The sequence below is a fragment of the Kwoniella bestiolae genome, chromosome 2 (assembly GCF_000512585.2).
Source record: "Kwoniella bestiolae CBS 10118 chromosome 2, complete sequence".
Taxonomy (NCBI): Eukaryota; Fungi; Basidiomycota; class Tremellomycetes; order Tremellales; family Cryptococcaceae; genus Kwoniella; species Kwoniella bestiolae.
Window position 1 is genome coordinate 3,904,871 of NC_089242.1, and position 25,095 is coordinate 3,929,965.

General features: G+C 47.0%; 11 protein-coding genes across 11 annotated transcripts; 8 read left to right on the forward strand and 3 right to left on the reverse strand.

The window, feature by feature from the left end:
• Positions 1-1,559: 1,559 nt before the first annotated feature.
• On the forward strand, positions 1,560-3,890 carry I302_104616 (uncharacterized protein; the record flags this gene model as incomplete). Its single annotated transcript, XM_019189972.1, has 5 exons — positions 1,560-2,057; positions 2,188-2,399; positions 2,493-2,942; positions 3,003-3,087; positions 3,162-3,890. 5 exons carry the CDS (start codon positions 1,560-1,562, stop codon positions 3,888-3,890), a joined length of 1,974 nt encoding a protein of 657 aa, XP_019049534.1.
• A 433-nt stretch (positions 3,891-4,323) lies between these two features.
• On the forward strand, positions 4,324-5,537 carry I302_104617 (uncharacterized protein; the record flags this gene model as incomplete). The annotated part of the gene is made up of 6 exons (XM_019189973.2): positions 4,324-4,346; positions 4,414-4,522; positions 4,608-4,727; positions 4,844-5,110; positions 5,240-5,384; positions 5,488-5,537. The coding sequence occupies 6 exons, from the start codon at positions 4,324-4,326 to the stop codon at positions 5,535-5,537; spliced, it is 714 nt and encodes a 237-aa protein (XP_019049535.2).
• Positions 5,538-5,889: 352 nt separating this feature from the next.
• On the reverse strand, positions 5,890-9,347 carry I302_104618 (uncharacterized protein; the record flags this gene model as incomplete). Its single annotated transcript, XM_019189974.1, has 11 exons — positions 5,890-6,485; positions 6,574-7,427; positions 7,480-7,640; positions 7,708-7,775; positions 7,833-7,938; positions 8,000-8,330; positions 8,397-8,574; positions 8,633-8,740; positions 8,799-8,956; positions 9,024-9,154; positions 9,303-9,347. The coding sequence occupies 11 exons, from the start codon at positions 9,345-9,347 to the stop codon at positions 5,890-5,892; spliced, it is 2,736 nt and encodes a 911-aa protein (XP_019049536.1).
• A 504-nt stretch (positions 9,348-9,851) lies between these two features.
• Positions 9,852-10,807, forward strand: I302_104619 (uncharacterized protein; the record flags this gene model as incomplete). Its single annotated transcript, XM_065869916.1, has 6 exons — positions 9,852-9,954; positions 10,014-10,126; positions 10,189-10,273; positions 10,332-10,368; positions 10,444-10,690; positions 10,793-10,807. 6 exons carry the CDS (start codon positions 9,852-9,854, stop codon positions 10,805-10,807), a joined length of 600 nt encoding a protein of 199 aa, XP_065725988.1.
• Positions 10,808-11,132: 325 nt separating this feature from the next.
• Positions 11,133-11,600, forward strand: I302_104620 (uncharacterized protein; the record flags this gene model as incomplete). Its single annotated transcript, XM_019189976.1, has 1 exon — positions 11,133-11,600. One exon carries the CDS (start codon positions 11,133-11,135, stop codon positions 11,598-11,600), a length of 468 nt encoding a protein of 155 aa, XP_019049538.1.
• A 1,837-nt stretch (positions 11,601-13,437) lies between these two features.
• On the forward strand, positions 13,438-13,962 carry I302_104621 (uncharacterized protein; the record flags this gene model as incomplete). The annotated part of the gene is made up of 1 exon (XM_019189978.1): positions 13,438-13,962. One exon carries the CDS (start codon positions 13,438-13,440, stop codon positions 13,960-13,962), a length of 525 nt encoding a protein of 174 aa, XP_019049540.1.
• Positions 13,963-14,591: 629 nt separating this feature from the next.
• Positions 14,592-15,512, forward strand: I302_104622 (uncharacterized protein; the record flags this gene model as incomplete). The annotated part of the gene is made up of 2 exons (XM_019189979.1): positions 14,592-14,717; positions 14,835-15,512. The coding sequence occupies 2 exons, from the start codon at positions 14,592-14,594 to the stop codon at positions 15,510-15,512; spliced, it is 804 nt and encodes a 267-aa protein (XP_019049541.1).
• Positions 15,513-16,731: 1,219 nt separating this feature from the next.
• Positions 16,732-17,835, forward strand: I302_104623 (uncharacterized protein; the record flags this gene model as incomplete). Its single annotated transcript, XM_019189980.1, has 1 exon — positions 16,732-17,835. The coding sequence occupies one exon, from the start codon at positions 16,732-16,734 to the stop codon at positions 17,833-17,835; it is 1,104 nt and encodes a 367-aa protein (XP_019049542.1).
• Positions 17,836-18,346: 511 nt separating this feature from the next.
• Positions 18,347-18,769, forward strand: I302_104624 (uncharacterized protein; the record flags this gene model as incomplete). The annotated part of the gene is made up of 1 exon (XM_019189981.1): positions 18,347-18,769. The coding sequence occupies one exon, from the start codon at positions 18,347-18,349 to the stop codon at positions 18,767-18,769; it is 423 nt and encodes a 140-aa protein (XP_019049543.1).
• Positions 18,770-19,141: 372 nt separating this feature from the next.
• Positions 19,142-21,683, reverse strand: I302_104625 (uncharacterized protein; the record flags this gene model as incomplete). Its single annotated transcript, XM_019189982.1, has 10 exons — positions 19,142-19,354; positions 19,495-19,620; positions 19,702-19,742; positions 19,843-20,332; positions 20,450-20,573; positions 20,662-20,957; positions 21,019-21,142; positions 21,215-21,331; positions 21,421-21,500; positions 21,567-21,683. 10 exons carry the CDS (start codon positions 21,681-21,683, stop codon positions 19,142-19,144), a joined length of 1,728 nt encoding a protein of 575 aa, XP_019049544.1.
• Positions 21,684-22,055: 372 nt separating this feature from the next.
• I302_104626 (uncharacterized protein) lies at positions 22,056-23,566 on the reverse strand (the record flags this gene model as incomplete). Its single annotated transcript, XM_019189983.1, has 4 exons — positions 22,056-22,830; positions 22,939-23,066; positions 23,184-23,402; positions 23,492-23,566. The coding sequence occupies 4 exons, from the start codon at positions 23,564-23,566 to the stop codon at positions 22,056-22,058; spliced, it is 1,197 nt and encodes a 398-aa protein (XP_019049545.1).
• Positions 23,567-25,095: the final 1,529 nt, after the last annotated feature.

The following is a 25,095-nucleotide window of genomic DNA, read 5'->3' on the forward strand; positions in this document are numbered from 1 at the left end:
ACACTGATCGATTCCAGCGGAGAGACGTGTGCCTACTGTATGCAACTGAGTGTACGCCGATGGGTCCCCTGGGTCTAGACCAGGTTCAACCCAGCGGGATTGACAGGGTACAAAGTAGGACTAGCGCAAAACGCGTGCTATGTGCCGTCCCTGGGCAATTGATAATGCGGTCACACTGGGCGTATCAGGGAGTCGAGAGGTATGAGCGTTGATCGTGCTTGTCTCCTCATCTTGATATATGCAAGGTCAGCCTGGTACTATGAGTGACCAACTATCTATGCACTGACCCATCTACCCATAGCCTACACGCATCATCCTTCTTCTTCAGCGTGTTTCCTCAAACGCTGATAACTTATGCAATCCGAAAACATCGAACAAAATACTGTACGCACCAAACAACGCGTCTCGTCTTTTATCGGAAATATCTCTTTTTTGTTCTTTTCTTTTATGTGTTGTTCCTGTGACGCTCGCTCGGATCGGTCTCTTTCCCTCTCTTTCTCTCTTGTTGCCCCTTTCTTCCCTTGTGCGCAGTTTCACTTCAATTATACGAGAAAATAAACTTTTGGAATTCAACTTGGGCAAAGGGTGAAAAGGGAAAAAGGGAACAGGGGAAACCATCAGGCATCAGGCGCAGATCACGGATACCATTACCAGTAGTACCACTCACAAGACCCAACAAAACATCACTCGATCATACCAATACCAAGTGCAAAACAGAGCCAGTAAGTGACCGAGCGAGAGAGTGAATGCATTTGCCGCTTTGAGCTTCGTATCCTTATGAGTGCATGAATCCAACGTTATTTCACCTGGCACTGACGGATAGACAGCTCAGAGCTTATGCCTAGTGTAGCGGATTGAATATTTTGATTGTTTTCCACCTGTCCGTCATCCATCTATCTCCTTTGTTCATCGATAATAATATAACACTTGACACTTGACCTTTTGATTCTTTGGTGTACATCTCTTTCATATTTACACATTACATATACATCTACATAATCACAACCAAATGGATTACAACCACACTCTTTGCGTCATTCCCATTTACAAATCAAGCCAAGCAAAATAACCAAGAACACAAGACACAAGACACACCAACACATACATCACGCTCTTTTATCCTTTTATCGCAACTCTATCACCTCGCAGCAGCTTATTTTACATATACAGGTACGACATCGCAGTCAGTCTATATTTATAAATACACGCTATACGAAACAATTGGGCTTGATCATCATCGTCAGTTGTTATCAGAATTACATCTCTTACTACGTCAAGTTAACGATACCACAACACGGGTAATTCATCAATCCATCAATTCGATTGGAATCATTTTCGCCTCTTCTCCCATTATCCTTTGTCTCTTGTTCACTCACCATCGCCACTCGCTCTCTGGAATCATTCAGATTCTATAGTATTGGACATTATAACACCTCCTTCCCTTCCTTTGTACTTTACTCTGTACTGTACTGTACCGTATCGTGTTGATACAAATATCCCCTCTCCCATCCTTACCGCCAAATCACCCTTTGGCCCCGCCCCTAGCCATCATCAGCACGATGACCTACCTTACCCCCCTCATCCTCTCATTCCTCTCAACCATCTCCGCCCAATCCCTAACCCTCTACACAGGCGATAATACCGCTACAGCAACCTCGACAGCCTCCGCCCCAGATGGTACGTATACAGGTCTGGCAGCGTACGATCCCACCGTCCTTACTCCCCCCACACCCCCTTCCACACCAGTCACATCTTACACCCTCACCCTCCCCGCCAACGGACAGGCAGTGCTCGACTCGGGACTATCCCTCTCCATACCTCAGAAGGGGAACTTCCTAGGGTTCAGCGTGGAACTGTCGATCGCGAACAGTCTGATGGGATCGAGTTCGACAAATATGAAAGTCCCCTTTCTGAATTACATGGCGAACATCCAGAATAGAGCTGGAGTAGGACCTGTCATTAGAGTTGGGGGTAACTCCCAAGAAGGAAGTTCGATTTTCGTTGATGGGTTGGCAGATGGCGCGGTGTTGGATAAGATCAAAGTTTCAGAGGGAGTTGTGAGTGATCGCTTTTTACGATATCGCCTCTCTATCTCTTGTCCTGCCTAGCCTTTCTTCCTCATCCATGTTTTAAGATGAGTTCCACTTACTGATATCCATCATTTCGTTTCGATTGATCCACTCACAGACCGACACTCCACTGATCAACTACTCCCTCGAGCTCTTTTACCTCATGTCCAACATAACCTCCCTCGTAGGCGCAGACTGGTACTTCGGTCTATCGTTCAACGAGTCCGCCGTAGATTCCCCAACGGGTAATGTCCCCATCGCTGCCAAGTGGGCTCAAGATATCTTGGGTGAACACCTGTTAGCTTTGAGCGTAGGGAACGAACCTGATTTGTGAGTGCACCCTTCACTCACTCTAATCAGTCATACCATTCGAATTATTTGTATGGCTTCTCGATCACATTGCTAACTTCGCTCGTTTCGCAGATACGTGGACCACAGCAAACGTCAACCAGGCTGGGGGGTATCAAACTACGTATCCGAATTCGACGCTATGACTCAATCCATTCTCGCCGATAACAACCTTATCGACACCAGCGCCTTCATCGGCCCTTCGACATGTTGTCAAGTCGTGGGATTCGAGTTGGACGATGTCCTCAATGCAGGATGGTTGACCGAGAATGTGGATAACCTCGCTGCTGTATCGGTGCAGCATTACCCCACGAACAACTGTAAGATCAACGGGAAAGTCATTGAACCTCAAGACATCTTTGCAGAGTTTTTGAACCATACTTCTGCTCAGGCGCAGGTGCAACCGTATCTTGGGAACTCGCAGACGGTTTTGGGCGCTCAGAAGGAGTTTATCATGCTTGAGACTAACTCGGCGTCTTGTGGTGGGTTCGCGGGGTTGAGTGATAGTTTTGGGGTTGCTTTGTGGTGAGTTGGTGTACAAATTGAACTCGATAAATTATAGACTGATCGTTTTGGTGATTTTAGGATGACCGATTACGCTCTTCAAATGGCTTGGGGTAATTTCACCACTGCGTTGATGCACGTTGGTGGACAGAACGTATACTACAACGTGAGTAATTGTACCTCCTATCCTTCAAACTTCTACGAGACAATGGCTAATCAGTTATGCTCTACCGCACACAGCCATTCACCCCACCTCCATCAACCGAGTCATCCTCCAAACAATGGACGACCGGCTCCATCTACTACTCCACCCTAGTCGTCGCAGAGGCATTCGGCAAGACCAACCAATCCAAGATTGTCGACATCTCCCCTTCGGCCGAACAAGATGCCAACAACATCTACCACCCAATGTACGCAGTGTACGAGAACGACCAGCCCACACGTGTAGTCTTGTTCAACTATATCGACGATAACACCGGCGCGAACGATCTACAAACTACCATCAATGTTGGTACTGCCACCTCCAGCGTATCGGTACGGTATCTCAGAGCAGCGAGCGTATCTGAACAGTACAACATCACATGGGCGGGCCAGACGCTTGGTACTTCGTTTGCATCTGACGGTAGACTGTATGGAGAACAGAGCACAGTCACAATCCAATGTACGGATGGGAACTGTGTGATCCCCGTTTATGCCCCCTCGATCGCCCTGGTCTTCTTGACTGAGGAATCACTCAGCAATTCCTCCCCTGCGGCTGATGCCAAGACAGAGTATGAGACGAGTGTGGTTGGGACGGGTAGTGCTACAGTCGATAAACAGGCGCTGCAAACTTCAAATGGACAGGGTACGAAGGGAGGTGGCACTTCCAAGGGTTCTGCTAGCTCGGGTGCTGCCTTGCGAATCACTTCTTCGTCTATGATTGGAGTGATATTGGGATTAGGTGGTGTGGTGTTGAGTTTGGTATTGTAAAGTTGGACGAATAGAGAACTCCGGTTACGTCAAATCAAAGGAATTGTTGTTGTTTGACATCACATACATAGCATACTTTCATCATATCTCACATATACACGTCAAGTGCTACTACATTCTTTATATTGCACCTTGCATCTTGCTTTTCGGTACTTCGTTCTTTGTTCGATTTGGGACAATGTGTATATGGATAATTCATAGTTTCAACGTGGTATATGCATCATGTATCAAGGGGTTACAACCAGTCTATGAGAGTAGCAAAGTCTTTTAAGCAGTACCGTTCCATGGTATCGATGTACTGTATGTAACAAAGTATCACACACACCTCCACTCGCACGTCCACCTATTTTATTCCCATCTCTCTTTCTCTTCTTTCTTTCCTTTCTCTTTCTGACCTTGATCATTCACTACTAACACATTCCCATCAGTTATAATGACAAGCAAAGGTCTCCCATCGTACGTATCTCTCTCCTCCCTCATGCGTCCACGACATCCAAGGCACAGCTGACAACACCAAATACAGACACGATTACTACCAATCCCCCACGCATCTCACATTGAGCATCTACATTAAAGGCTATGCCGCTGAGGGTATCAAAGAGAATGTGAAAGTGGAATTTGAGCAACGTAAGGTATGTATCGTACACTTGTCGTTATAGTTGGGCCTAGACATCAACAATTCATCATGACTGATTTTTAAAGTGACCTCACTCGTAGATCGCTATTCACCTTCCTTCCCTCTCTTCCAATGAGGTAGAAGGAAGGTCGATAATTTTCGAACCGCTCTACGATGCGGTGGATGAGCAGGGCAGCACGTATAGAGTGTTGAATACCAAGGTGAGTTATATCACCCCAACATATCATATGAGTAATGTACAAGAAGCAATATCGGAGTACGACTGTTGTGTCCTTCCTTCCAATATCGCAACTATGCTAACTCCCCTATCGGACAGATCGAGATCAAACTGGTCAAATCCAGCCCTATCAACTGGCCTACCCTCCTCTCCTCGTCCAATCCCAACCTTTCCTCTGTCCCTGGCCAAAACCAACTCCCACAGACCATCCCCGCTCAACCGTCCTCATCGAGTCAGCAGCCAACTCAACAAACCCCCAAACCAAAACCGGAACTCGAACCCGAAACCAAGAAGAAGGGAAAGAAGAACTGGGATAAAGTGCTGGAAGATGAGTTGGAAGAAGATCAAGAGGAAAGTAAAGACCCCGTGCGTACGGTCTTTCATCCGTCACCAACAACAAAGAAACCATCTACTTTTCCTTCCCCACACCCCAAACCAAACCAAACCAAACCAAATCAGACCAGGCATCGCTAAATGATATTCCCCACCCAACAGAACGCAGGAGGGGACGCCGCCCTCCAGAAATTCTTCTCTCAGATATACGGCAACGCCGACCCCGATACACGCCGAGCTATGATCAAGAGTTTCACGGAGAGTGGGGGAACGACGTTATCGACCGATTGGAGTAATATAGGGAAGGGTGAGTCAAGTCATCTCTATGTCTGTTGGTTCATCGGATTTGTACTTGGGGAATGGTCGAAGCTTGGTACATATGATTTCGATCGCTAATTCATGTATGATAGGTAAGACACCAGTATCGCCCCCGGATGGGATGGAGGAGCGTAAGATGTGATTTGCGATATCTTCGAATGATGAGGAATCTACATTCTATAGGTTGTTCAACGAAATAGACAGCATCGACTTGGTATATATGGTAGTTGAACGGAAAATGTCATTTATCTTGTTGACAATGTGGACTTTATCCAATCTTCATACTCCACAAACACAATCGTAGTCTAGTAATGAAATTGTCTGATGGTAAGAGACAAAAGAACATTACACCCATTATACTATGATACCTATAAAACGAAAACATTGATAGTACCTCAAAGAGGTAGAGGTAGATATACAACAATACTAATCCCCGTTTTGATCCAGCTGCAACTTTCCCTCCCCCTTTCTCAATCTACTCTCACCTATTACGGCTATATCCTATCAATATCACCATTCAACACCCCCTCCCAGAAATTCTCCTCCATCGTATCCATGCCCAAGCCCAAATCAGACGATCTCTCAGCCTCAGTCCCATCCTCATCCTCATTATCCATCTCTCCATTCCGAGGCGCAGTGAACTTGTTGTAAATGGGTAATGGTAATTCCCGATTGGGCGATACCGATACCCCTCCCAGCTCCAACGATGCCTCGTCGGTATCTCCTCGACCGGGGCTCGACTTATTACCATGAGGATTAGATATATTGAGTAAAGGGGTGTTCGGACGACTTCGTTCGCCTTTGAAATTCGGATTGGGGATGGTAACTCTCAAACTGGGTGATGAGGAGGAAGCTGAAGAGGGATCATTGGTCCTCGAGTGACCATGACCATTCAGGTTCGTATTTACTGCTTGAGGTCTAGGGGGCAGATTGGATGATGGTCGAGGGGCGATAGATTGATGTATCGCTGAAGAAGGAGGCAAGGATCGAGGATCAGGTGGTAGGTGTCGATAAGGCGCAGAATAAGAGGAAAACCCTCCAGGCCTACTACTGCTACTACTGCTCGAGTCATGGCGGGGATCGTTCGGACCTGCAAATCCACATATCAGGGGCATGTCCTCTATCATCTCTATACATGATGATGATCTTCTTGACCATTCAAAAGTCGTACAACGCACGTTCATCGTCAAACCATTGATTCCCTCTTGGTCTCTTCGACAACGATCCCGAACTAATATTAGATCCATATCCTGAACCAGCACCAGCTCGAGGTCCAGCAGGAGGTATCTGACCATACCTCGGATTACTGGGAAGGGGATCCCTTTCCAACGGATTTATCCATGTACCTCCACCTCTAGCTGCACTTCCCTGTCCATTGGTGAATGATGGTACGTATCGTTCCGGAGCAGGAGCAGGTGTTGGTCCGCCGCTGGGGGGCCGAGCTGCCGATCCCCTAATCTCACTCTGAGAGTGAAGGGGAGGATTCGAATCGACGGCGTTTCGATTCGTGTATCCGGCGCCCGGACCTTGAAAATACGTCTGAGACGCAGGAGGAGGAGCTTCGTCCGTATCATCTTCTTCATCTTCAGAGTCCGACAATGTGAGATCGATAATGTCGTTGGCGGGTTGGATCGATGATCTGGCGGAAGAAGCACCACCTGTTGCGGGTGTAGCGGGAGTAGCAGCGGGCGTGAAACGTGGTAATGCAGCAGTGGGAAGTGCCAGTGGACGAGAACCTCCATTGACCGTGCGAGATAGGGGCTGTTCGTCATCTTCATCCTCGCTGTCGGATAGCAGTTCTACGATCTTTCGCTTGGAAATGGCGTTGTCTGATGTCGCACCGTTACCGTTAGACTGGGGGGAAGGTGCCATCTCAGGCTTCTTCTCTACCGGTGATGGTGCGGCAGTTCGATGTGATGCGAGCCAATCGGCTGAACCATACTTGTTGTCTTCGGTATGCCAGTCACCACCAGGTTCCAGGATGACGTCGTCAACCGAATCTGGACAGGCATTGAGAATTGACAATACGTAGCTATTGATAGGGTCAGCCTTGATTAAGTGGTAAATAGCTGAATAATTCTCACCCATCCACTATCAACTCTGGGAACTGTAGCTCCTTGCCACAATGTGGACAATGCCATTGAGGATGCTGAGTGTTACTTTCAATCCACCATTGAGCATCGAAGCATTGTATGTGTGTGCACTTTGAAGATCGGACCGGCCTCGTCATACGCATATATGCGAGCTAGCATTCGTTATGGATCAGCATTTGTGACTATATGAAACATGTGTATCCGATCGATAGGACTCACCGGATCCTTCAATGACATCACAGCAGTACCAACCACTATGTCGTCGTCCTCTTCCTGACGCCTCCGGACTGATACACATGTATACGATTAATGATGACCCTTTCGGTAACGACACATCCACTTACACTCTGCCAGCGACGCTTCCACACTCGTCGGCACCAAACCTTTCAAGCGATTGATCAACGTCTCCTTCGTCGTCATCTCGGTAAATACGATTTGATAGAAGAATCTCTGAATTCAAGTTCCATCCATAAGTTTCGACAATCACAAGAGCAATGAGAATCCAGCTCACCTTCGCTACATCCTTCTTCTTCCCCACTGTCGGCCCAGTATGACCCATAGCTACCGTCGTCATCCTCCCCGGTACCCTCGATAGTCCATTGGGTGACTTCTCCAGATCAAATGGCGGGGCACTTCCAGCTTTTCCTCTCAGGCCTTTCTCCTTGAACGATAAGGGATAGCTATCCACCATTATATCAGGATTGGAGGGGTATTCGATCGGTATGGCTTTGTTGGTAGGTACCGGCTGACCTGGTAGAGCTGGCATTCCAAGGGGTTTGTAGTGGTCGGAGGAAGTGCAGAAGAGACGTATGGCATATCGAGGATGTGAATTGGGATGATCCCTACGACGTCCAAAACGATCGTGAGCACCTCAAAAATTACGACATGTGGGAGTGACATTGACTTACCTCGTGTAGTTCAGCTTCTCGATCACATCGTTGGGTATGGAGAAATTCGTCTTTCTTTCTCTCCTCACATGCGAGTTCTCGTTGTGCGATATGTCTGGTAGCATCTCCATACTGGTCAGAGCTCGGATAGGTTTCCACATGGGATTGGGTTTCCAGTTTTGTAATGTAGGTGCTGGACCTGTTTGAACCTCATTAGCTAATTGAGCCTCTTAGTTTGGTTCCACAAAACCACGTACGATTCTGCGTTTGCCAATTTGATCCACCTGCTCTGGATGGTCCAGCTTGATTGTATGATGAGGATGCATACCCATTGGTAGCAGGAGCGGCAGGACGAGAATAGGAGTCTATAGATGATTCATCGTCAGCTCACCTTTGCCTCTGCCCGATAGTGAATGAACCTACTGTGAGAGTGAGACGAGGAAGGCACACCACCGAACGTAGGAGCAGGAGCATAGGTAGATCTATACTGAGGAGTACCCCTCTGCTCGCATTGTAATCTAATTTGCCCATATGTCCTGAGATCATTCCCAGCTTTCAGTCTAGCAAAGGCATCTTGTATCCTATATCAAGACGTATCTCGTCAGCTTCGAATGGCAACGGCAACTGGTTCTTAGGAGATGGACATACCTCGAGACGACATCTGCTTTCCTATCTGAGCTTCTGACGTAGCATTGCATCCTTGACTGAGCTTCGATGATGGAAGCGAACAGCTTGAGGACAGGGACAGTCTGTTTGGGTATATAGTCATTGACAAAGTACTGATAATGGTGGATCAATCAACGTCAGTTCAGTGGTTGCATATCCCATGAATGTGGGTTTATTTGTCATGCGTACCAAGCCAGAGGAAGATGAGGTATTCGACTTGTTGATATAATGAGGTCTGCCAGAGGGATAACGTCTACTCACATGATAATCATCCCAATCCGTCTGGAGGACAACCTGGCTTGCCATGGCGGCGATTCTTCTTCAGCTTCTTCTTCTTCGCTACCGCTCTTCTTTCTGACTGATCGTTGGGTTTATGATATGATGAGGATTCATGCAGCTCCCCCGCTGGACGAGGTAGGTAGTGATATAACTAGAAGAGTAGATGGTAAATGGGGGAATATAAAGATGAACAAGTACAAGTATATGTTATATTATTATATATGATCGTCGTCGACTAATCTTTTGCTTTTCATCACCATACGAGTATACATCGTCAACTTTGTGTGTGCAGCCGAAATTTGATCCCGTTGAAAACATTATAGGTCTAGTGGAGGAAGACCACCTAGTCTCTCATTCTCATCCTCACTCTCACTCTTATTCTCATATGCATGGATATCAGATCAGCATCCCAGTAAACGCAGCTCAAGAGGCATCTCAAGCATATATCGACTCGACCGTGAACACCCAAGCAAGGAAGAGCAACCCAATCCTCTGAACTGGAGAAGGATTCAACAACCCCGACGACTCAAAATGTCCGAATTGACACCCAACAAACCTTACGATGATATGACCAAAGAGGAGCAGACTGCTCATGATGCAAAGGAGCGAGAGAGGGAGAAGGCAGAGCAGGCTGGTGAGCTAAGCTATGCATTCTTAGCGAAATGCAATGGGCTCACTATGTATATATGTTAGCTCTACCCTATCAGTGGACACAGGATTTACAGACTGTGACGGTCAGTGTACCTTTACCGAAGGGTACGAAGGGGAAGGATGTGAATGTTGTGATGGGAAAGAAGAAGTTGAAGGTGAGCTGGATCAACAAAATCACAATCATAGTATATATCTGATATACCTGTGATTGCTTTAGGCCCAGTTGAAATCATCCAACGAACCAATACTGGAAGGAGAGTTGTTCAACGATATCATATCAGATGAATCATCATGGACGATAGGTCAGCTCATAATTCACAAATCGATTGTACAAGTGCTGAGCTGACATTGCCCACTCAGACGACGGTACACTCAACATCGAATTAGAGAAACTATCGTAAGCATCTTCCCACCACCCGCCTAACGCAAATCTCCAACTGACAGATCCGTCATTCCCGTTGTTGAAATACAGCGCCCACATCGCCTCACATCAATGGTGGCCACACGTCCTCACCCACCACCCCAAAATTGACACTACCAAGATCGTTCCCGAGAACTCCAAATTGGAAGACCTAGATGGGGAGACAAGGACGATGGTCGAGAAGATGATGTTTGATAACAGGCAGAAAGCGATGGGTAAACCCACTTCGGACGAGTTGAAGAAGATGGAGATGCTCGAGAAATTCAAGAAAGCTCATCCGGAGATGGACTTTAGTAACGTAAGTATACGATCCGACTTGACATCCTGCTCTGGACATGCCAGATGGAGCCAGGAGGGGATGATTTATATGACTTTACTGACATTTTGTCTTCTATCTTAGGCCAAGGTGTCATAGTTTCTCATTTCCACACGCATATGCATATAGTTACGGTATGTAGATATATCAAATCCATTTGAGTCTCAAGTCACGAACACCTTTTGTCCGCGTCCTTTCAACTGAGCGAGGGGTAATTCAATTGTCATCCTTTCATGCGATCATCGACAATTCTAACTTTCATACGAGGTCGACTGAACATTTTCGACAGATTTACACATCAGAGCAGACTACCTGGTCTCAAATTTCAATATTGGTCGTAAACAACGCTTTCGACAGCAAACCATCTATCAACTAAACGTTATCTCATCAAGCCCCCGCCGACTCCCTATTGTGCCAACGCAGAATGACCATCTACCTCGAAAAAGCCCTCGTAGAATCCATAATCATAGTGATCCTCGCCCTCCTCTTCCTCATAATCTCATGCTCACCTACCACTCCATCCTCCTCCCAGCGCCAGCCCTCAGACCGTCCGAGGCGAGACGACAGACCGAAAGATAATAGGGACACGACCAAACCCGATGAAAAACCGAAACCGTCCGATCCAGAGGATAAGAGGAAGAAAGAGGACGACGACGGGAAGAAGAAACCGTCCGATGCGAGTGCGGATAAACCGACCCCCCCCACTCCTGCTACCACCGATGAACCACCTACCACAGCAGATGAGAAACCATCTGATACGGATGCTGGCGCAAATACCCAGACGGACGCGGATACTCCCTCGACACTGAATTGGTCGGCTCAGATCACGGATGACTTGAGGTTGAATATCAGAAATTCGGATGGAGACTTTAGTGTGAGGTATCATGGATAGAACGATTCGTTTTTCGATGACGAAGTCGTGCGTTGCAATGCACTGAAGTGCTAGACGAGTAATATGAGGTATATAGCGATTCCAGGATACGAACTGGGCGGGCAAGTCAAGCTGTGGCGATAGGAAGGTACCGGCGGAGGGATATAAGTTGCATACAGAGCATAACATCAATTACAGAGCCCTGATTTAATTCGATAGGTATTCGCCAGCAATGTTAGATGATATTGCCAGTATGCCCCATCATGGTGTTCCATGTGAATAATCTTTAGACATAGTAGCGAGCTCTTGAGTTTGAGACTCTCCCGGGAGGTCCGACACCTCACCCTGGGTTTGATGTCTAGCGATCGTTGCTCCGCGCATGGACAAATCATCTTGTGATTTCATGGTATTGTACTTATGAAGCAATTTTGCGCAACCAATGAACACGCTGCGAATGGCCTGAAAATTCTCTCTACTCAGTTCCTCGCCTGATCGTCTCATCACGGGATTCCCACGCTCAGTGCCGATGTAGAACCCGCCGCTGGGTACGCAGTGAGCGTCAGTCTATCCAGAAACTTCATTTGGCCAGTATCGCTCATGTCCATGAGGACCAGGCACTCACCTCGAAAAGATTTCCGCGGGATCACCTCCGGATGCACGATTCCATGCGTAATCTCGTTGGTTTTCGTATCCACTGTCAATAGGTATTCCAACCCTTCATCATCCCTCAGGAGTATACGGCGGATGGGAGTGTCTCTACATGCGTGGGAAAATCATCTGAGCGATTCGACAGCGGTATGGTAGTGAGATCATTTATAGTAGCTCACCGCTCTGAGGTTGCAGGCATGTTCAGTGGTCGTAAGATGTTGAATCGAAGCTATGCTGTCTACTGTCGCTGATACTTGTTGGTATAAAGCTGTTATGTCTATTGTCGGAAGATCTGCAAGGCAAGGCGGAGCGGTTGATGATATGGCAGCAGAGGAATGTATCGTGACCTGGGGTTCGGACAGCTTATCAGGGAGGTCTCTTTAGAAAGGATTTCTGGCTTCGTCGTTACAAGTAACATCTTCGACCTCTGTCATGCTCTCCCTGATTGATCTTCGTCATTACAGAAAGGAAAGGTCCCAGGACGAGACATGAGCAAAATGTTTCCTCGCAACCTTTGGTCGATGCCAGACATCAATCACAAAAGCTAATCAAAAGATCTATGACATTCGCCCGATCAGACCGGGGCAAAGATGTCGTATCAGATGACCCCTAGTATGATAGTCATGGACGACAAAGGGTGGAGTGAAGTCAATCAGTGGCAGTGCAGCGAATTCCAAATTCTCGATGACTGGTGACAAAAATGCGTTTTACCTTGAATCATCAAAGGTGTGAAGGAAAAAGGAGAGACAGAAAATCGCTTCTCACTTGCACTGTGACGAAATCCACACCAACTTTCACAAGGTATAAAAGACGTTCTCGATTTGCCGCTTCCTCACATCTGATCTTCCTCATTTCAACAAAGATTTCACTTCTTCTCACTTCTTCGACGAACACCGTACCCTCAAGCCTACAAGGTATTCTAGTAACAGGTGATCAGTGTAATGCCGCCGGAGCCAAGCATGCCAGAATTTTTTTCTGCTAATGAGGAATATTTCAATTATCATAAATTGATCGCGAATGAACCAAGGCATTTCCTCAAAAGTAGTCTCCGGGATGACCTGCCTTTCGATCAGGATAAACAAGTGAGTTAGACTGATGGATGGCCTCAGAATCTACCATATATACTTCCTCCCTATGGTTATGAGTGTACAATGAGGATATACTGATCATTGTTGCTCGATTGTATCAAGCGAACTTGCGAGAGTTCAAAATGTTCGAGAAAAACCCAAATGACCCTACCCTCACTGAAGAACAAAAAACTAGGAACTCCTCCACGGCAAAGATGGGTACTTCTTCAGGTGACACTGCATCCGAAAGTAAAAATGATAAAGCGAGCGATTATGATCGCGAAATGGGATTCTTCAAAATAAATGCGTTGAATCACTCCAAGGGGCTCATGAACGGGGTCAGATTCAATAAACGGCACGAACCGAAATTTAACTTTCGTCAGATGAGTGAAGCCGCTTTTGAGTCGGTCATCACCACCGCGATTGATAGCTACATTGATAAAGTTGAAAGATCCATGGGTGTGAGAGATTCGACCGTATGGGAGCTAGGAAGGAGAATTATCGGTAAACGCCCGAGTAGACCCCGCCCATCAGAACGATTCGCGGAAGGATCGATCACCATTGTGTTTGAACAGAAGCCAGAGCGCTTCGATTGGACTCTGAAGACCTCTTCTCCATACCCGGGAGCCCCGTCGGCATTGTCCCCATCAGCACTACTTTTGATCTGAGTAGACTAATTGACGGAGACGTTCCAACTGGGGCATGACGGTGCCCAAGTATGCTTGCTATCACTGGTTCAGTCTTTCAATTGGGTAAGATAATTGCAAGTATGAGGATTAATAACTAGGAGTTGGAAAGTGAAGATGTGGTGTCTACGTGATGCATAATGTATGTCGATTACAATGATGAATCCTCACTAAAATACAGTACATCGAATTCTTCTGGCGAATACTCTTGTTGTACACGATCGACATATTGCTCTTCCTTTCGAGCGGACGAAACGATAAATTTTGCCTTACTGTCATAATGATAATCGTGCAATACCCGCAAGTGTGCTAGTATCAGCTTTGTCTTCATGGTTATGAGGGACAGAGGTGAAAGGAAAGTATACCATGACACGATGCACGTTGGGAATTATCATACTCGACTCTCACCCTAACATCCTTCCATCGGGTCTTTCATGCACAAACAAAGGATGGGATACAGACGGTCTCGGAATCGAGACATATAGATATATATGTTGAATGTGTCATCAAATACTCAGCTACATCGATCAAAAATTTCGCATCCCTGTCACATCATCCCCCTTGACTACAAAAACCCCTTGGGACACTACATCTGTATCACAAAACACCCCATGGACACTCCACCTCTGGCCTTCTACGATGATTCTGCCGTGGCCTCTTCTGCAATCAGTTCACCATCCAAGAATTCGGGCACAAGTGAAAAATCGTCAAGACCTCAATCAGAATGCAGGAATTTGGTGAGTTCTTCCCTCTCCCTTGCTTCCCGCCTGGGCCTCAGTCGCAGTCGCAGTATAAAGGTCGGTCTGCGTCCCTTCATCCTATGCTAAGTATCGTGAGCTATATACCTCACTTAGCCAAGCCTGAAATGGACAAGTCCCAGAGTCCGCTCAAAAGCTACTGCTACAACGCATCACAAGCTATGTCCGCCCGTCTGCACCAAAGAAGCAGCTAAGCGCACACGAGAATTGACAAGTCTGTGCAATTCCATCGCAGAGTCAATCCCTTCTGTCACTTCACATGCTTCGGACTCACTGATTGATCTTCGAAAGTTACCTGAAAAACAACAGTCCAAGATCGATTCAAGCCTATCTACCCTAAACAGAGATAGCAATACTGCCTCGAGCCGTGCGTTAGACTCTCAATTGGACAAAGCGCTGGAAGAGCAGAAACAAGCATATGGCCAATGCACAAAGATAAGTCAAGAGGCGAAGGAGGACCTCTTCGCAGGCGTGTATTATGAACATGTACTTCAGGGTGTAGGTTCAGCTGTAAGCGGCAAAGATTACAAGAAAAGCCAATTATGGAGGGTAGGCAACAATGACATTCGGAAAAATCTGGACAAGAGCTTGATCTCTGGAGAATGGGGTGTGGAGTTTGATGAGGATACAATTACTGGGACACTTGTGACGTATGATATGGAGAATGAGTGGAAAGACAGAAGGGAATCGAAGATTATTTTCAATACGGATCAAAGCGTTGACATGATATTAGGGAAGAACCATGAGAAGATCCGGCTTTTGTTTCCTAGGTAGTCCACATGTGTATCGAACCTTTATATTAGTTTGCGCGATGAGGCATATCCACAGTCGACTCAATAATCGAGCCCGAGTTCCGTGTGAGGCCATTTCATGGACGAGAATACGTAGCTGGAGAGCTCATAAAGGACTTATGAAGCATCTTTGGGTCTGCTTGTAGAGCTGATCAGGGTGAAAAATTGCTGTCTCATTGTGGCACCTTCCGAGGATGCCCCTCTACTACAAGTTTATGGAGCTGGGTGGGCTTACAAAACCTATCATCTGTATACCCTATGAAGCGATACCTCATGAAAGATGGCGTTCCGCAGACAGCATGATATTGAGTCAAAGAGGGGAATCTCTCTTCTCTTTTTTTTGGTAGGGATCAGCTTTGTGATCGCCGATTTTGAAGCGCCGCATGAGCAAAATTGAGGAGTTACACGTGGGAAGTGAAGGTCCGCCCATCGCAGCACGCGATATACGACTATCTTTTCACAGCGCGTCAATAAGCTCAAATTCACCAGAATGCTACAAGCAACAACAAGCGTTGCACAAATGAGACATCTGGCCATTCTGGCCTCATGCACGAGGCTCTCTCGAAAAATGGAGAAACAGCCCTTCGGCTGTGGCCCTGAAACTGACATCGTAGCTTCAGACGCTGAAGCGCCGGAGATCTTTTTTGTCTCAAGCGCCGCGATGACTTAGGCTCCAACTTCCTAAGCATGCTCCAGGACCTTGTTGTAAGACAAGAGTGATATACTGGCTATACAAGTGGCCAATCTCCAAGAGTGGACTGTTATAATGACGTTGTATTGAGAAGGGAGAGAAGGATAGCAACTTGGTGTCGTGTCTATGCGATCTGTCTCTTTCAGCCACACTTCCCCCTCACGAAGCATAATGCTACTCAATCTGCTACTTACACAAAATCCCTCATATCACCCAGGTGACCTGTGCTTCCAAGATGCAGTGTTGCACTGGTCATAAGGAAGCACTTACACACATCAACGTGAAGCTCCCGGCCCCCCCTTTTGTCCGATGACGTAATCACAGAGACCAATGCGAGACCTCAAAAGAGGTCAAGCTTCTGAAGCCCTCAAGTGTCTGAGGCCCTCAGGACATAACAGGTGGCCACAAGAGGGTTCAGGAGGCGAGATATACATACACCTCAGAAGTCGACCAGTGGTCCTGATTGCTCACAACAACACTTTTCAACTCTACTGGTCCTCGAACACCGGATATGAATTCACCAGCACTAACGAGCACTAAAGGTCCAAGCGAAGGACGCTCTTCAGCGAAATCATGGCTCTCCTCATGGAGCGATCAAGAACGTACGGACCTTAGGAAGATCCTTCTCGAGAAGTTCGACGACTTAGGCACAAAAAGCGTTGCAGCTCACATCAAGACGTTGGGCCTGAAGTGCTCTCAGGTAGACTCTTCTACGGTGCGATCCTCTGTGGTGTCCGATGATCAGGCAGCCGATGAGATAAAAGCCCTTGAAACAGAAGCAAACGAGCACGGAAAACATGCAACTGAAGTCCAGGAACTTGTGAACAGCGCCGTCGATTCAACAGCAATTAGCCTTGGCGGAATAGAAGGCAATCACAATGAAATACTCGAGGCGATCAGGGATCTCGACCTCAGCGCTGAAATGACCAAGGATGGCACTGTGAAAATGAAAGTAAGGTCTCCAGCAATGAGGCGGGCCTTGATAGCAGGTAAAATCTCAGTGCCCACGCTATCCGTGGGAATTGTTTCACCAACAAGCCTTTGGAGCTCCAGACAGTCTTCCAAGCTCACAAAGCTCGTATACGAGTCGGAGAAAAGCCAGATCCCTGCTAAGGCGAGAGATCTAGTCAAAGAAGCATTATCTCAGCTGACACAAGATTCAACCTCACTCAGAGCAGCCAGCAAAGAAAGATGGCTGCGAGAAAGTCGTCTGAAGAACTTGACTGTGTCGGCCCAAGATGAACGATATCAAGCACTCTTTCCACACGAAAGAGAGTATTGGAAGATCTGGGGTACCAAAGATTGGAAACGGATGGGTGAGAGTGTACCGGAAAAGCTCTACGATGACATGAAAGAGAGACTCCACAATGCTTTACGTCACTCACGAATGCTGAACAAACTGAGAGCCAACAGTATGGGAGAACTGGCAGTCGAAACTTATGTATGTCCCACACTCGACCCGTCTGAATCGCTTCTGGATGAAGACAGCATCTGGGTAACTGTGTCAGGTGACAACTTCTTCAACGAGCTTGAGCGTAAACCAACATACAGCCTAGGAAAGTACCGCGATTTCAACAATCGGAAGTTCGACCGGAAGAGGGAAGAAGCGGCATAATTCAGCGTCTACCGCTATGACACCTTCTCGAACCAGGATGAGGCAGCGAGAGTAGGTAGATGGCAACATACATACATATTGCATTGATGTATCTGTTTTTGTCTCGGCGAAAGCTGTAGAAAGCACGTCGGGGGATATAACATGCGGTTTTCAAAACCATTCGCCCGGCTGATATGTGTAGATTCATCTGAACAATAGGACTCGGCTTTCTCCCCACAAGAGACCAGTGCATGCGTTTCGGTGGCTCAGCATGATTCGAGTCTGTCAGACTGCGAATGTCCGTTAGAAGTCCGCACTGATCTTCGGCATGACACTGAGACACACTGATCACAGATCAAAACACTTGACATCCGTGAGCCTCTTGGAGAGGCAGACCGCATTTCCAATTGTCGATATCGCAGACATTACACAACAGTGGGCGAGCTCCAGACTTCCCTCGTTGCGTTTTTTCTTCCCTTTCAAGTCCTCCTTTCACAAAAAGCATCGAGAGAAACCAGGTTACAAATTGTCAATGTCAATATGGCCAGGCTCAAGACTGCCTTCGACATCGCCCCTACTATACGTCATATGCCAAAGGATGAGGCCCGAACGTTTACGACGTCATATCTCACGTACCTTGGAGGAAGTCCTGGTTGAACGAGAGTCTACCGGTACTTGGCGAGAGGGCTTCGAAGGAATTACAATCGGGATTGATATACCCGCAAAAGACCCACACGAATTGGCAGAGACACATCCCCTGGATTCGGTGCATCTCAAGTTGAGCTCCGATTCTAATGCCGGGTATTTCGCCGACTCGAAGATCACTCAGAGTGTGTCGTTACGAAAGTTGTTGCCCTCTGATAGCGATTACTGTCAGCCAGGTTGGGATTGGGACGACCAAACTTGCAGATTCATATCACAGCGGGTCGATTACCTGATGCCTGGTAAGGATTGATCGAATATCATTTCACTCTTAATCCTCAGACGACACGTAGTGAACATGTACCGATCAGTCTGTAATCTACATCTTCTCTAACTCACGCTTTGATAGTCTCACTGACCACACAATGAATTGTCATAGGGCAAACTTGTGCGATAAGCAGGGTACGAAGCCTAAGTTCCCACTTGATACTGTATCCGATTCAGCTTCTTTACTGTGTTGTGTGGAGTAAATCACCCCCTGTCGCTGAGGGATTGGCAAAATTCAATGATATCTTTAAACACGTCAATTCATACTGTATATGACATTACTGTAATTCCTACTTCATCCACAATACCTGACCGCAAACCCAATACACTCGCCTCGTTCAGCTACAACTGTTCTCAATCACTTCCTCTCTCTCAGGATCCTCCGTTCGTCCCCAATGGTAGAATACTGTTCCGGACTAACTCTCACATCCATCCACCCTTTACCCCAAAACTTCCACCAAAGCGCATCAGACTTCTGTCTCCAGGGGTCCAATGACATATCGCGAAGTAATACTCGGGTGTAGGATAGGTCGTTGAATCCTGAAAAATACGTTCCGGATGGAATACATTCCTATGTTATGTCCAGGTTGATATGTTAGCAGGTAGTTCACCGATAACATGACCGACAGACTGATTCGAGATAACTACACTGTAATGCCTAGGAGGAAAGACACAACAGGTTCGTATGTAAAGATCAGAACGGACGCTCACATAGGGATCTATACCGGGATACCTTGCTCTTGTGAAATTGTTATCCGCCTCTATCTCATCCTGACAATCTTTCTTGGTTTTGGGTAGTTTCAGGCAATGATCATCTTTGAATAGCGATGAGATCCACTACCAGTATGAGTATACGGCGTATTAGTACCCAGATATTCCGTACGAAGCTAGCATCGCAAGAAAGGGGGTTCAACTCACATGAGATTCTACTTCGTACGTGATAGCAGGGACGTAGAAAGCTAACCAAAAGACAATATGATCAGCTCTCAGATACGAGAATACCCTTCCGATTCATCCTCAATCTGGTTCGGCCAAAGAACAAAGCACTGCATTACTCACGCCTAGTAGCTCCCGTCACAGCCAGATCCCTCTCTCCAAACCTCCCCAAGGGTAAGATCCCCCTAAAAACCATCGGCAGCCTAACATCCTTATATTCGTCACTCTCAACACTCCTCCACTTCTTACGCATCTCCAATACTTTTTGCCTCGTCTCTACCTTCTTCTCATTCGAAAGACATCTGACCAATCCAAGTCGTTTTCGGAGTTTGGAATCTATGAATTCGTATGTCCCTCCTCTGTATCCTGTTGCTGTAACTATAGCACCGCATCTTACGTTCTGAACCACCCCCTCACCGTTCGTAAAATGTACTATGCCCTTTTCGTCATCGATGGAAGTTGGCGTAGAGTTTTGTAATGCGATGATTTTGCCGGATTTGATGAGTGGTAAGCAGTCTGTGGGAGAGAGGGGGATCCCACCTGCGAAATGCGCTAGGGCGAGGTAGGGGTCGGTAGTGGGTGGTGCAAGGTCGTGTGAGGTGTATGTGTGTGCCTATATTATGTAGAGCGGTCTATCAGCATTTTTAAGCAGTTGATAGCAAGTCGGAGACTGGTTTAGGGTACGAGGGAAAGGGAGAGCATACAAGTTGAAGGATATCCGCCAACTTACCCAGCCTGATCGCATCCATCCCCAAAACGCTCTCACCAACCTAGCTCCGGGAAAAGTATAATGGTAAAACCACATCGCCCAACTATCGTTGACTCTACTAGGTCCGAACAATATATCCAAACGACTAACGAGTTTATACCATAATTAGCTTATCAGGTAGCAGCAGAGACAGAAGTAATCAGAGAGATCTAGAGGGGAACCGCACCACTCACTTCGCACCCATCATACCGGGCGGAACGGTAGGAGCGAACCATTTAAGCGGACCTCGGAATGACCAAATCACCTTCCTACCCCTATTGGCAAGTAGCGCAGCAGTATCCATCCCGCTCTTACCACCCCCAACAACCAGTATCGTATCCTGGTCACCCTCGATACACGGCTTATCATTGGAAGGTGAGACGGTAGCGAGTAATTTGTCCAATTCGTTAGGGAATCCCAAGGCGGATGTGTGGAAGGTGGGGATTGAGGTGGATTGGAATACATCTGGAGTGAAGGGTTGGCCTAGGTACTGTTTCTTGCGACTCAGTATAACTCCATGAGACCGGATTATAGGGGTGAGGTTCGCTCACACCTGTAGCTAGCACGACTCTATCAAACGACCTTTCCTCTTGCACTTCGTTGGATTTGAGCTGAGCTGTCCATCCTCGTTCTCCCTCTCCTCTGGGGTAGAGCGAAATCACCTCGGTGTTGAATCTGCGAGGGATCACAAGGCATTCAGCTAATGTGATGAGATCACATAGACATAGTGGAAAAAGCCAGACGTACAGCACCTCCGCTCGGTCCTTTATGAAATAATGATAAAAGTCTTCCAGATATCTCCTATACGTCCTGGCAGGAACTACATCGCCACGATGATTGGATGGCTTAGGCATGTCCAGCCCGCTGCATGTCACATTGTCTGTTAGTCTTTGGCCCATCCAGGGGGTCCACTCCGAGGTTTAAAGCTTAGTGTCGGATCGTCGTCAACTCACGAGAAAGTGAATGAACCCCATGGTGAATTGGTAGTCAGATCGGGGTAAGTGTGCCTCCAACATCCTCCCACGTCTTCTTCCTGTGGTTCTATATCAGCTTACCATCTTTACACACAGTAGTAGAAAGGATTGGAGAGGTAACTCACCTTAGCTACCATGGTGACTGTGAACCCATCTTGGATGAGTGTTCTTGCGTTGATTAAACCCGCTGGACCACATCCTATGATGAGGACTGTGAGGTTGGATTTGGTATCTGAAGACATGTTGGGTGAATGAACATGATGAGGATGAGGGATGATGGTGGTGGTGATGAGGAGAAGTGTAATATAAAAGAGTGTTCTGGGTAGTCTATTTCGGTGTGTCGGTGATACCACTTGCAGTCTTTTAGTGATCAGTTCCCTCTTACTCGTCATCACACCGTGCCTGATCGAAAGCACAGCATTATCTCTTCACTATGTTATGTGCCCGATATCTTACTCTTCTCTTAGCTTGTCCATACAGTATGACCTCTCCTATACATGCGATACCAAGAGATACCAGCCGATCTAATCCATTAATGCATTATACGTTCCGTCCATATCAAGCTAAAAGTACAACAACCCATGACCTCTAGCTTATCTGTTTCTATCATCATCCTACTTCTCCCCCTTCTCATCTATATCCTCATACATCGACATCCTCCGCTGTACAGGCGAAGTGAATCCCGGGAAATACTGCAGTTCATCCATAGGTGTAAAAGGCGAAGGGAGTGTATCCTCGGTCCTTGACGAGCTAGATCTGGTATTCCCAGTTCCACCAGATCCACCACTCCCATCAGATCTGTTCTGATACTGACCATTCTTCTGGAAATCCACAGCCCTAACTCCGAAGGGTGTCGACCCCTGATATCCCTCAACATGATAATCCAATGCCGTCTGAGCCATATTCATCGGTAACTTGTCTCTCCCATCCTCATCTCCCTCTTTCTCATCCGTATTATCCAATATAGTCTGTGGGGTGGGCGGCGCAGTAGGTGTTCGTGAGTTAATAGTAAATACGATAGACAGAGCATAGAGCTCAGTAATACTTTCGAGTAAGATCCAGAAAACATTATTCTTTGTCCGATGTGCCGCTGGAGAGGCAAGGAAGATAATACACATGGTAGCTCCCACAAGGTGAGTTAGGAGGACCGTCTCCATTGTGAGCGCTATCATCTTCTTGACGAGATGTCGGGTGGAGTAGAACGTGCTGTTCCGTCGGGCTTGGCGGAAACGGAAGATGAGGAGGAGGGTGATACAGCCGTCTGTGAATGCTGAGAGGCCCATCCATGTTATGGCGACTGCTTGAGAGGGGATGCCGATGTTTCGTGAGGCGAATGATTCGGGAGTGACGAAGGGGTCGTCGGACCATATGTGCGCGGTTATTGCTAGGCTAAATCATGGGGAACAATATCAGCTTTGGATATTTTGGTACTTCACGGTATCACAGTAACGGGAAGGTAGGAGTGAAGTGAGATCGAGATGGGTCGACTTCACTCACGCAACACCACAGATAAACGTTATAGTAGCCAATATGGACGTCGCCCAGATCATCCAAGGTTTCTTTCCAGTCAACAACCAGGCTCGTCTACCGAAATACAGCTGGGCGGTGAAAGCCATGAGTGGGATCTGTAACACGACAATCCAAGATACACGTTAGCTCATCTTTCAACTCCCACTATATGCCATGAGTATCTGGTAAATATAGATCGGAGAGATCGTGAAGACGAAAGAAGGTGAACTCACCAGCCCATCCTGGAAACTGAGGGGCCACCAGAACGTCCCCCACACCTTTCTATCCTCAATCCCATGAACGTAGTACTGATGGCTCGACAGCAAAATAATAATAATTTGTAATGTGCTCAGAAGGTATATCCAGCATACTAACAATCTGAGCTTGAGCGTATCTCTATGGCGCGAGAAATAACGAATGACTTGGGAAGTGTGGACGCCGTAGAGTGCGAGCTGGGCGTAGAGGGAGTTAGCTTCGAAGTGAGGGGATTTGTATACCAAAGGAAGCTTATAAGAGATGATAGGGTAAGAGATATACTCACTGCTAGATAGGATCCCAACAAGTACCCCGTGGGCATAACAGGATAGGGGTTGTTACTGCTATTTATCTCTTCCATCTTGTTTGGGTATGTGTCATATCATGACCACGGTTGCTGGTTTGTTTGAGGTGGTATTGAATTGGTGTGAGGTATGTCTATTCAGCGATATCAACGACACTGAATTGTATGGTGAATGAATGGATAAATTATGATAATTGCAAGATATGAATTCCAAGGAATGTCTCAAACATCATATATAAAACAACTATTTTTACATCACCAATAATGTTCGTTCACATACCTTTGAGATTAAATGAAAGAGGCGTTATGTGAAGAAGCTTCGTACTTCTCTCTACCACGCCATGGCAAAAGAATAACGAGAGAACTCGCGTGTCGGCTCTGTCCAAGTATGGAATGGATCATACTCGTAATGATTTGTACGCTTGTGTTTCGGGAATCACAGCGGTTGATATTCCGCAAGAGGTAAAAAAAGAAAATTAACCAGACGACGATCCGAGTGCCTAGCAAAGGAAAAGGAAAAGGAAAAGGACACGCGTCTGTGCAGAGATGAGGGGGGGATGAAGGGAAAAGATCTGCATGCTGTAACCCGACTTTAACCCTGAGACCCCACTGGTGTCGATCCCTTTGATCGCATGGCCAGACACATGGTTACGAACGAACAACCCTTCTGCTAGTAAAGCATTGATGCTTGTATTTGAAAGCCAGGCAAAAGGACTAGAGTCGACGCCTCAAGCTCAAGCCTTGCCGGATCGGCGTCTCATCTCATAAGCATGCGCGGATCCTTCCTCTTGTATCTCGGTTGCCATCCATCAGCTACTGTACGTGCCTCTCAATTCCGACCGATCAGGGTTGGAGGATGTCACCCTCGTCAAGCCATACAACGTGATGGACGCCTTATTCCTACACTTGCATAGGAGTCGTATCTTTGTATGCTGTCATATCGACGGCAGGGTTGGTCGCTGCCGAATAGCCTTGATTATCCAGGACTAGTGACCTCATTCGAAAGAGATATGACGGCTATAACTCTGCGGACAGCGATACACTACGTGCGGTGATGCAACTTGTTAAAACCGGTGATGGACGAGTATGGTCAAGAGGACATAGCTCTACTGGGCGCATCGTGACTGATCTGGCGAGAGTTGCGTTGGTCCGGTCGTCCTTGGTGCTTACTCACTACCTACAGTATATAGCAGCCAATAACCTGTAGGAATTGATATGACCGATGACTGATCAACATGGTCCGCATCATGGTAAGACCTCGGAATGTATGCCAATACGGCCTCAACCTCACAGTCAGCCTTTGATCCGCCATACAGTAGTATCCCTCAAGGCCAACTTCGATGGCCATTGTAGCTCGACACAGCATGACCATCATGACGGTTCTCACGAGAAGGCAACTAGCGAAGACTACTGCTTAGCAGGACACCGGAAGTCCGATGCGGATCAGTGTTCTTTACTGGACAGCACAATGTACCGCATGACAGTTAGATTGTCAACGCTGTACATCCCATCCATACGCAAGCTGTGAGAGTGATGATGATCTATCCTTGCTTACTGTCGTGTATGCATGACTGACACGTAGAGTA